The sequence below is a fragment of the Phascolarctos cinereus genome, unplaced genomic scaffold (genome assembly GCF_003287225.1).
Source record: "Phascolarctos cinereus isolate Bilbo 61053 unplaced genomic scaffold, phaCin_HiC Scaffold_4;HRSCAF=312, whole genome shotgun sequence".
NCBI lineage: Eukaryota > Metazoa > Chordata > Mammalia > Diprotodontia > Phascolarctidae > Phascolarctos > Phascolarctos cinereus.
In genome coordinates, this window is record NW_027555847.1 from 341661841 (window position 1) to 341673764 (window position 11924).

Genomic DNA, 11924 nt, shown 5'->3' on the forward strand with positions numbered 1-11924 from the left:
CTTAATACTAGAAGTCCCATCAAATGACACAAATTTTTTAAAAATAATTTATGATTATCTCTCTCCTATTTGTGCAAATGCACTTTAAATACAAAATAATTACAAGCATATATTATAATTTACTTTGCAAAAAAAATTCATCCTACTTAGCTCTATTTTCCTTACCTTATGGAAAAAATATATATACATGTATGTATGCATATGTGTATATACATATACGTATATGTATATGCGTGTGTATGTGTGTATATACACAGACACTTCATCAGCTGATGCAACCTGGTCCTTTGAAGCATTCTTAGATTCCAGTCCTTCTACTAATAGTTACAGAGAACCGGTCACCTGAAAGGGTTGGAAAACGACCTCCATTTTTGTCTTTGTGATCATAGTGATAAGAAGGCATGTTACATTACTGAAAGAGCACTGCACCAGGAGAGCTGAGCTTGAATCCCATCTTTGCCTTAAGCCACATGACCTCAAACAACTCCCTTCATCTCTCTGGATCTCAGTTTCCCCATTCAGAAAATGATTAAACCTGCAAGCAGCATGTTCTAGTGGAATGAATTTTAGCTTGGAGTAAACAGACATTAGTTAGAACCCTGCTCTAATACTCACTCTGTGACTGTGGGTAGGTCACTAAACCTATCTGAGCCTCAGTATTTTCATCTATAAAATAGGGACAATAATTTCTCTCATATTTACCTTAAAAGATTGTGTGAGGATCCAGTGAGATAAGGTTTGCCAACATTAAATAACTACATGCATAAATACACACACACATACCCCTTTTGGGGGTGAGGAGGATTTCATTGTGTAGGGAACATTGTATAGACAATTTTGCCTAGTTCTCAAAGTGTGGTCTAGGGATCCATAAGGATTCCCAAGACCCTGTCAAGGGGCCCTCAAGGTCAAAAGTATTTTCAAGATAATACTAAGATATTTTAATTTAAATTTAAGGCAGCTAGGTAGCGCAATAGATAGACTGATGGACATAAACAAAAGTTCTTTGGGGGCTTCAATAAGTTTTAAGAAAGTAAAGGGGTCCTGAGACCAAAATGTTTGTGGATTTCTTGTGTAGGGAATTCCCAACAAAGAAACTCCTTCTACCATTGTGGATCACAAGTATTCTGCAAATTATGATTTTAGAGAATTTGCAGGGACACTGAGAGTTTAAGTGACTTGCCCAGAGTACTACAGTCAGTATGTGTCAGAGACAGGACTTGAACCCATGTCTACTAGATTCTAAATCCAGTGGCTTTCATTCACACTATAAGTTGCTGTCTTTCAAAAGGCTATATAAAAGTTAGCTATTATTTTTTCCATGGTCTCTACCACCTTAAACATTCTATGATAACTCTATATAGTTTCCTCCTTTTTTTTTTCTTTCCTATCTCAGGAACATCCTGCTCCAGGCTTATAAGTAGGCAGAGTAAACAGTCTTTGTGGTTGGAGTTAGACTTTGAATGGAAGGGCCTCTAGACCAAAAAATATCTCCCCCACAGTGCCTGAAATACTTTATTTCACTTTGTACTGCTCACTAAAGTGTCACCAAGATGCTTCCCTTTGGATCAACATGTGTCATCCCAGCCGGATGGCATGCATACATACACACACACACACACACCCTCTTAATCACAGGCTTTCCTTGAACCAGAATTTTCAAAAGAGAAGAAACTCAGTAGTCACCTCTCTAGCATAATTTTCCTTCCCCCATTAATTGCTACCAGCAACTAGGAGTTTTCATAGGCAGAGTTACAAGAGGAAAAGGAAGGGATGCTTTTGAAGCATGGAACATTCCCAGAAAAGGCAGTCCTGAGCAGGACATGGAAACAGCGGCCTCTGTGATGCCAGAGGGAGCAGAGGAACACCAAATCTTGAAGGAAAGTTAAGCAAAAGGAGGGAAGAAATGAAGGAAGGAAACAAGTATTTGTTAATTGCTTACTATGTGCCAGGTACTGTGCTAAGTATTTCACAAATATCTCATTTGAGTCCTAAAACAATCTTGGAAGGTAGGTGCTATTATTGCCTCTATTTTACAGTTATGAAAACTGAGGTAAACATAGATTAAGTGACTTGACTCAGGATCACACTAGAAGAGAGCTACAGAAGGGGAAAGATGAGGGGCTAGGTATCCCAACTTCATAATTTTGCTTAGCCCTGGCCTCGGATAACAAGTTAGTGGTGTTCTGGGAAGCACAGGGTTCTCCTCCCCCAAGGGTCTAGTCCTTACTTAAGCAATGACCAAGATTTAGTGGTTGGAGATTAGATCTAGATGTCAATGACTCATGTTGTCTCCCATTACACATTTAGCATGGATCATGAAGGATTCAAAGGCATTTTCCTGCTTAACTACGAAGATTTATAGATATTCCCAACCCATAAATCTGTTTTTATATATCATAGTCATAAGGACTTGAGCTAAAGCTCTCTTCCTCGGGAATGCAACTTCTTGTTAGAAGAGTAAAATGACAGAAAATGAAGTAAGTAAACTTTTTTTCACTTTGTGATTTTAAATCATCTCTATCTTTTCAGAATTAAGAGATGTTTGTATTCAGTAGGTCTTAATCACTACAGGCTAAAATCCTTGTGTCTGATGAGGCCCTGCAGCAACACATTCCACTCAGGTGTGTCTGGGTTCCTGAAAGAACAAGTTAGGACACTCCCATGAAAACAAGCTTGTGTTTCCGCAGTTTCTCCTCAGATGAAGCAACCAGGAGAAGGGAAAACAGTGACATTTTTCAGCCCACATCCTCTAGCTGATTTTCAATGTTGATAAATAACATGAAGACGATAAAGGAATTAAGATTATGAGATTTTTTTCCATCATTAACACAGTCCTAGACCAAGACTGGTAGGTACCACAAAAAGATCTTCATTTTCTACCCTTTCCAGTTTTCAGGGAAGGAGAGGATTGGACTCTATTCAAGGGCCTCTTCTAGTAGAGATCAGTGGTCTAGTGCAGGGCACATGATTTTTATTCTACTCAATTACCCATGCAGGGTTGATCTCTCTCCAGGCCTAATGCTAAAACTCCATGACTTGTTTTTTTTTTCGTCAGTAAAATTTGTTAACCTAAAAGGTATACTGAGGATGCTTATTTAAAAACCTTTAGCAAGGAGGCAAAGGATCCTACTTAGTTAAGGCCTAGCAAAATTGCTGGAAGGCACAGGGAAGTAAAACTACCCCAGGTTATAGGATCTCAGATTTAGAGTAAGAAGTGACTTCTGAGATTATTTGGTCCAACTCCATCATTTAAGGAATCTGAGGCCCATACAGTGAAATGACTTTCCTGAGATCACAGGGATAATGAGCAGCAGAGCTGAGACTCAAACCTCTGACTTGACTTTAGTCCTTTTCTATTGCATGTCTTCCCTAACCCACAGCTAACACTGCATCATGATGCTTTTGATGGTCACTATGAAAAAAAAATGCAAAGGTCACCAGCTAGATATTCAAGGTCAGAGAACAATTTTCCTTTTCCGGAATAGATAGAGGGTAGGACTTCAATGCCATGACATCTACCTTAATCTTTCTAAACTGTTCTTGAGCACTACTCCGGGAACAATGGACATCAGATTCATTCCCTAACTATCTCCATCACTGCTAATTGCCAACACGTTCTAAGCAAGGCTTTTCAGTTCCAGGCCGTCATCAACAGGGAAGTCCAGTTCGAGGCACTGTCTGTGCTGTCTACATTATCACAGAAACGTGGGAACGATTCTTCCCTCCTGGAGTTTTCAGAAGCTGAATACAGTCAACAATAGGGAGAAAGCAGAGGGGAAGGAAGAACTCCCTTTTGCCAAACATTGATTAAGAGCCGTCGGTTTTCCCGAGTTATGCCAGAGAGGAAACACCTACAAAGCGGCTGGGAGACAAGGAAAGAGTAAAGGCGACTTCTCTTCTTGGGAGGCCCGGACGTAGAGGGCAGTGGGTCACCGGTTGCTTTGCGAAAGCAACAAACAGCCTGTGTCGGGGAGACCGCTGGGCAAGGAAGGGCTGGCTCGGGGCGGGGGGGAGGGAACAGTCTGGGAATACGGGGCGAGCTCCTGTCTGCCCCCCAGCCCCTTTCTTCCTTCCATCCTTCCGCACTCTCGCACCTCCACTGTGAGGGCGGGGAACAGGCGGCGGGCTGGCTCTGTAGTGGTCGTAGCACCTGTCAGTCTTAGCTTGGAAAGTTTCCTTTGAAAACAACGCATCTAATCTCAGGAAAGTCTAACCAAAAGCTATCAGATAGCCTCGAAGACCATCCACCAACCCGCTTCCCATTTGCCAAAAGAAAAAAAAAAAGACTGAAGAGTGGTGGGGAAAGTAGGGGGAAGGGAAAGTGAAAAGTTGAACACAAAAGGTGTGCAGGCAGAAGGCTGGGGTGGGGTGGGGAAGGGCTGGGTGTAGGCAGGTGATAGGATTTTAAATTGTTTCCAAAGCCTCCCTTTTGCTTGCATGCCCAGCACCCTGGGGACAATCTGGCTGCTGCAGTTCCCAAGAGAATTCCTCTGAAACTCGCGCAGCCGCGACCCTCCGTTCGTCAGTCCATCGGTTTGTCTGTCCACTCATCTCTTACTCCAGTCCCTGTCCAAGAAGGGATAGCCTGGTGCCTTCAGAAACTTTTCTTCCCAAGATCACGTTTCTGCCCCCCAGCACTAAATTCTCTTTCCCGAGCTGGTAAAAAGATCTCTCGCTTTATTAAAAAAAAAACAAAACCCTGCAGATGGCAAGACTTTTACTTACCTTGACTGAGAAGCATCAGAGCGCCCCAGTTTCTGACTTCCCCCATCCTTCGTTCGGTTGGTATCTGGGGCGAAAGCAGCACTTAGGTGTACCCAAGAATGCCTTTGCAGAGGACTAAAAGAAAGCGAAGAAAGTTCCGAAGTGGACCCTCTCAACCTCTTTCTCTTTCCCTTTCCTAGCAGTGGGCTAGAAGTTGACTCCAGAAAGAGGGAAAAGTTGCACAGGACCAGAGGCTGGATATTTGCATTGCAGCAGCTCAGGAGGGGGTGTCAGTTGGGCCATCAGCCAAGAAAACAATCAGGCGGCCCCTCCCCGGCCCGCCCTCAGCGCCGGATCTACCCGGGGCTCCTCCCACCAATCATTTATACACACCCTCTTTTCTCCTCACCTCACAAACCTTGCCCTTAGTCTCTGAAGTGGGGAGCTGAGCTTCGAACTCTTCCACACCCCTTCATGGGCTGTTAGGTCGGTGCCTTCCCTTAATTCATGAGGACAGGGACACATTTCCGGACAATCCTGTATGCAGAGAAAAAACTGATAAGGAAAAGCAAGAAGTAATTACTTGTCAACTCTTTTTTCTCAAGACCCCAGACTCCTCCCAACTTGGGCCTTGAGTTTTTAGGGAAAAAAAGCTTTGCCCCTTAACCTTGCTACACCAAAGTGTGTGGGGGAGGGGAGGGGAGGGGAGGTAAGAAACAACTTTTCTTTCACCTGTTATCAAGTTCTTCCTTTGGAGAGTCTGGGAGGGGACCATCCCTGTCTCTCCCTTTCAGGGAAAGGGATGGAGAACAGGACAGAAATAAACATACAATGACCAGATTAAGAAACCAAATACAACAGCTTTAGAGCAGCTGGAAAAGAAACATAGGTACCCTTTGGGCTAGGGCATACTGATTGACTTTTACAAAGCACCAATCATGATAGACATTTTGTTCTGCATTTGTTTAGACTGATATATTCTTTAAGAAATTTGAAAGTATATTGGGTTCACATCCCACTTGTCATGAATTCAGCCTCTGATGCTAACCAGTTTTGTGACACTGTGCAAGTGTTTAACCTCTCTGGGCCTGGATTTCTTCATCTGAGTCCTTCCAGTACAATCCCCTCCCTCTAAACACATCAAGAGAGCAATACTGTAAGTTTGATTCCAGAAACAAAGTTCTTTCCATTAAGTCCTGCTTGTATCACTAGCTCTCAATGAATGCAATTCCACCTTTTGTGTTGTATGGAAGTGTTTTTTTTTCCCCTATCTTAGGAAATGTGATACCTCCCATGCTATTCAACTTTCTTTTATAAATCTTTTTTTTTCCCTTAAGTAAGCTAATCTAGTTGAAGCAGTGAGGCAGAGAGAGAGCGAGAGAGACATATGAAGCATCCTGTGCCAGGTGAATCAAACTACTACCACCTCCTTCCCTCATACCCCAGTGGAGACATTCTAGGACCCTGAAATAGCACCACTCCTCACAAAATGGGGCCTGCTTCCAGTCCAAGGTGGCTACCACCTTCAGACCACCAACTGCAGCTGACATATTTATTCTGGGCCCAGAAGCCTCAGAAATAGCAGCACCCCTCAAAATACCAGTCTACAGTCCCCGTAGCCACCATCCAGGGACACAACCTTTATGGAGATATGATTTAGCAACTGCTTTTGAAGGTGCTGCAACTCCCACATCCCACACATTTTTCCCACCAAAGTCCTTGGCACTGTCAAGTGGTTCAATATCAGAAATAGATATTAGTTACTAACTGAGAAGAGATACTGTTAAACCAAACCTTAAGGACCATGACTGGCAGCTGAAACGTCCTGCACGTGTTGGCTCCCAATTTGTACATAATGAGTGATTAAAAAGTGCTTTTTCATTCATTAATTAATTCATATTGAAACAATTACCATTCTTCCAGGTTCTCAGGTATGAATTTAAGCATGGAAGGGATCTCAGAAGTCATTTAGTCCAGTCCTACATTTTGCAGATTAGTGAACTGAGACATTAAATGACTTGCCCACAAGTAGCAATGATTCTAATGAGGTAACCAAATATTTCTGTCTTTCTTTTCTTTTCTTTTCTTTTTTTGGCGGGGCAATTGGGGTTAAGTGACTTACCCAGAGTCACACAGCTAGTAAGTATTATGTGTCTTGAGGCTGGATTTGAACTCAGGTGCTCCTGACTCCAGGCCAGTGCTCTATCCACTGCTGCCCTTTGAGATAACCAAATCTTTAAAGAAATATAGTTAGAAAGGCGTTGTTAATCATCTCTGACAACAATAAACATGTTACTTTCTTCTTACACTAAACACTGCAAACAGGATTCAATTCAGCAAACATTTATACACAAAGCAATAGTTACAAAGCACTAGGTTATGGATAGGGTTTACAGTCTACTTAATCTGGAATCACAGAATCATAGAATGCTCAAGGGGGAAGGGGTTCTCAGATGTCAAAACTAGTCCAAATCCCTCATCTGGCAGAATTTGTGAAATCAAATTCTGTTTTGTTTTTACTTCAGGATTGCTGTTAAGGGTAAATAGAATAATGTGTACAAAATGCTGCAAAACTTGATTCCCCTAGTTTAGGAGTGGGGAACCTGTGGTGTCAAGGCTATATGTGGCTTTCTAGGTCCTCAAGTGTGGCCTTTGACTGAGTCCAAGTTTTACAGAACAAATCCTTTTGTGAAGGAGATTTGTTCTGTGAAGCTCAGATTCAGTCAAAGGGCCAGGGTCTAGAAGGCCACATGTGGCCTTGAGGGGCAGGTTCCCCACCCCTACCCTTGTTAGTGTTCTCACTCACAAACTCTGTCTCTCTTTCTCTGTCTCTCTCTGTCTCTCTCTGTCTCTGTCTCTCTCCATATGTGTGTATATATACACACATGGTATTTGCTTAACTAAATTCATGTTGTTTTCTCCCAGTACAGGGGTTCCCAAACTAGTTGTTGCAGGGAAGTCACAGGTACCAAGAAGGTATTTTAAATTTTCAAGAGAAACACAGTGCTTATTGAATCCTAATTCAGTTTGTGCAATCATATCTTTGCAAACCTGAATTTTCAGCAAGTAGGGCTCAAAAATCAATGTAGAACAGGAAATGAGGTTGGCAGCGGTCCAATCTGATTGCAAGGTTTGCAAAGTTGTGCAGTGCCCTACAGATACATACAACCCATTAGGATGAAAAAATGAATGGAATAAAAATATTTTTTTCTTTCAATTATGTGTATTTTTTTAAACAGCTACCATGTTGTTAGGGCATAGATGCTTTTGAAATGATTTATGCCTAACTACTTAGTGGAACTGTTAGGAATTTTTTTTGGCCTAAGGGAACTGTGTAGTGAGAAAATTTAGATGCCTCTGCCCCAGGAGAAGGTAAACTCCTTAAGGACAAGGACTGGTTTTTTTTTCCTTTGTATCTCCCACACCTAGTAGTAGTAGGTACATAAAATGCTTCTTGAATTGCATTTAAAATAATTGATGGGACAGTTTTGCCTGTAAATGCTGCCAGCTATTACTAGAAATACAACATATATAAGCAATAAGCTTCCTCTTTGCCTATGTTCAGTTTAAGTATTTGCTTACTAACTCTGACACATACACAGACTGACTTTATGATGCTTTCTCATGACTTTCTCAAAATACTCACTCCCTTACTAACACTTTCTATATATTGCCTCAGAGCCCTTAGATAGTGGGTCTCTAATACTGACACACATCCTGGTCTTCTGATAAGGGATTGCCACGCCTTGTGGTGGCAGACTTCAGAACGTCGAATATCATTCTATTTTCCTTTTGACTCATTCAGTTCTGTCTGGAACAAATCCCTGCTCTAGGAAAAGGGACATTTTCTTGTTTGTGGAAGAATCATATTAGAACACTGGACTTGGGGGGTCAGAAAGACCACTCCCGTCTCAGACCCTTGCTGCCTTGGACAACCACTTAACTGTCTTCAGCCACAATCTCTCCTTCCATATCATGGATATTTGCTGTTTACTGACTCAGTGGCATTGAGCAAGTTACCTTCTTTCCACCAGCCTTGGTTTCTCCATCTATAGAATGAGGAGGTTGCACTAGGTGGCACTTAAGGTCCTGTCCAGCTCTAAATCTGTGATCCTATGGGACAGAATGCTTACCGCACAGGATTTTTGTGAGGATTATTTGAGATAATATCTGTAATGTTATTTGTAAACCTCAAAGAAGAATGCAAATATCAACTATTATTCTTTATTTTGTTTTGGGATAATACAGGGAGAAATGTATCTACCCTGGCTTATGTCATCTGAATGAAACAAATTAGCATGGCATGAAGGGAGTGAGGTAGCTCCATGGATAGAGCACTGGCCCTGGAGACAGGAGGATCTGAGTTCAAATTTGGCCTCAGACTCTTGCCTGGTATCTACTAACAAATGACAACATTATATAGATGTTAAATTATGAAAATGAAAAACAAAGACAAATATCATCCTTGCTTCCCACATTTATGCTTTCCTGGGCAGTTGGAACTTCTATTTACAGAACTTGGTGCTCTGCTCTCTATAATGCTTTCTCTAAGTCTCCAAAGACAAGGTTCCTCTCCTCCAGAAGGTTTTTCCAGATAATGAGGCATTTCAATTTTTGGTCTGTCTCCACCTTAACCTTAACTCACTTGTGTGTACGGAGAATGCTCCCCTCCCCCATCTCCTTTATCATTTATTTTATATATCCTTTATTTAACCTTAAATGGCAGGGTGCCAGTAAGCCTATGGCTTCTCCAAACCCTTATTGGCTTTATGACCTTTGGGCAGAGCACCAAGTTCTGTAAATAGAAGTCACAAATCTTAATGCGGCATCTTTCAAAAATACATTTTTCATTTTCATAATTCAACATCTATATAATGTTGTTATTTGTTAATAGATGCCAGGCAATAAAAGTTTTATGGGGGGGGAAGGGGAAGAGAGAGAAGAGAGAGAGAGAGAGAGAGAGAGAGAGAGAGAGAGAGAGAGAGAGAGAGAAGTTGAGGTGAGAGGAAGTCCAATGTTTTTTTCCTTATGGTGTTAGGGGAGAGACTAACAAAAGGGTAATGAAGATTCTATCCTTCACAAATCTTGGAAAAACTTGGAAAACTTAGTGTTGCCCAATGAATCCATGACAAAACTTAGTCTAAGATGCCTTCAATCCTGACTCACCATAAATGTAGTTTCAGTCATATGCTTGAGTGGGTGTGGATATTGGGGAGAACAAAAAAGAAATATGAAACCACTGCCCTAGGATAGGAGAATCCCAGCCAGCTTAAAACAGAAAAAAAAGATAGTATCTTTACTTAGTAAGCAGAAGTAGATACAAGGAGGTTATCTCTCATGCCATGACAAACTCTGCTAAGAATGAATGTACTTTTCCATTCATGCCTTCCAGTAAGAGGGAAAATTATTCATCTGCAACTCATGCATTAACATTTATCATATGAGGAATGAAGTATACAAGTGGAACTAGAGGTTTTAACACAAGGAGTCAAATTGGAATTCATAGGTATTACCAAAACTTGATGGAATGTAATTCCAGGGGTATGTTGGAGCTAGACTTTTCTGGCTCTCAATTTTTCAATGTAAACATTTATACCTCAGAAATGGGCAAACTACAAATCATGACTAGATTTATTGTTCAAGTTGATTAAAATGTAATTGGGAAATATTGAACAAAATAAATAAATATACAATAGAATATAGCTAATGTTAACATGTGGTTTTCTAATCAATATGTAGCTTGAACGGATATACTGTTGAGCAGCAACCTTTGGATGCGAGTTTGACACTACTGGTCTAGTTCTTAACCCAGTTTAAAAAAAGTTTAAGAAGCACTGGTCTAGACTTTAAATGTTTAATACAGATTCATTCTAAAAGTATGTTGTGTGTACTTTTTTTTTCCTGGAGAACTGGCTGTTAAACATTTACCAGCACCCTGAATGAAACACACTGTTGGAATACAGTTCTTGATGGGTATAACTTATTGAAAAGATTTGTTGTTATTGTTTTCTCCCTCATTTTTGAAGAAGACCAGTGACATCACAGGTGATGACTTGTGTGTGAATCAGATTTAAGTTAGGCAGGGTTCCACAAAGTCATCAGCCTCGTTTTCTCTTAACCTGAGTCATCGAAGTTCAGGGACAAAAGTCAAGACAACCAGAGGTGGCCCAGGATGCAGAGGATGACCTTGGCATCTTCAATGTTTTACCAAGCTTTAAGCACTTCATAGTGCCTGCTTTAGTCATCTTCGTGGTCCTTGGACCACAAATTGTTCTTATCTGCCCATTCCATCAGGGAAAGTCTTCACAAAGGTATGAGGTCTACTGGTTACCCTCAACCTGTTTTAGCCCATCTATAAAGCAGTTTTGCCAGGCTGTGGCTACTGTTCATGCTCAGGTGAGAGTTGAGTGAAAAGTACAAGATAGGTGAAAAGAGAGTGGGATTAGAGGAAGAATCTATAATATTGTATATTAAGAAGGTGTATTTATGTGAGGAAATCCAGGAACTAGAGAGCATGGTGGAGAGTATTAGAGCAAAGGTCATTGGAGAGAAGTGAGTTTGTATCATCAGAGAATAATACAGAACAACTGTACAGAAATGGACCAAGAGAAGTTTGGGAAACAGATTCGCCAGGTTCCAAGGCATAAATAGTGATGGGAGTTGGGGGGGGGTACCTTCAAACATCTAGATGTCTCCTGGAGCTCTCTCTCTGCCAAAACATTAGCTAGTCTGTTTTGGCAGAGAATGAGAAATTGGGACATGGATTCTTTCCTTTGAAAAACTGCTAGCTCATGTCCTCACATATGCTCCCTTTCCTTCTCTGACCCTGCCACCATTCTAGTGCAGGTCTTCATCACCTCATACTTAGACAAATGTAATAGCCCTCTGATGGGTCTTATTGCCATGCCTTTCTCTGTTCTAGCTGCCAAAGTGCTTTAGCTTCCTAAAGCATAGGTGACCATGTCAACTCCTCTATCCCATAAACTTCAGTGGCTCCCTATTGCCTCTAGGATCAAATATAAAACCCTCTGTTTGACATTCAAAGCCCTTATAACGTGTTCCTCCCCCCCTCCCCACACACCTTTCCAGTCTTCTTATACCTCTGACTCTTTGGTTCCCCATGGACTATACTGTCCTTGGGTTTTCTTGGCAAAGATACTGAAGTAGTTTGCCATTTCCTTCTCCAGTGGATTAAGGCAAACAAGTTAAGTGACATA

The 11924-nt window shown here is 41.4% G+C and overlaps 1 protein-coding gene across 2 annotated transcripts in view; it reads right to left on the reverse strand.

Annotated features, from left to right (window-relative positions):
* ITGA2 (integrin subunit alpha 2) overlaps positions 1 to 5023 on the reverse strand; it is a 147001-nt gene extending 141978 nt beyond the window's left edge. For both annotated transcript variants that reach the window (XM_020996873.2, XM_020996863.2), the window contains exon 1: positions 4729 to 5023. In XM_020996873.2, the coding sequence (XP_020852532.1) occupies positions 4729 to 4774 (46 nt within the window). In that variant the 5' untranslated portion in view covers positions 4775 to 5023. The remainder of the gene's footprint in view (positions 1 to 4728) is intronic.
* Between the last annotated feature and the right edge of the window lie 6901 nt (positions 5024 to 11924).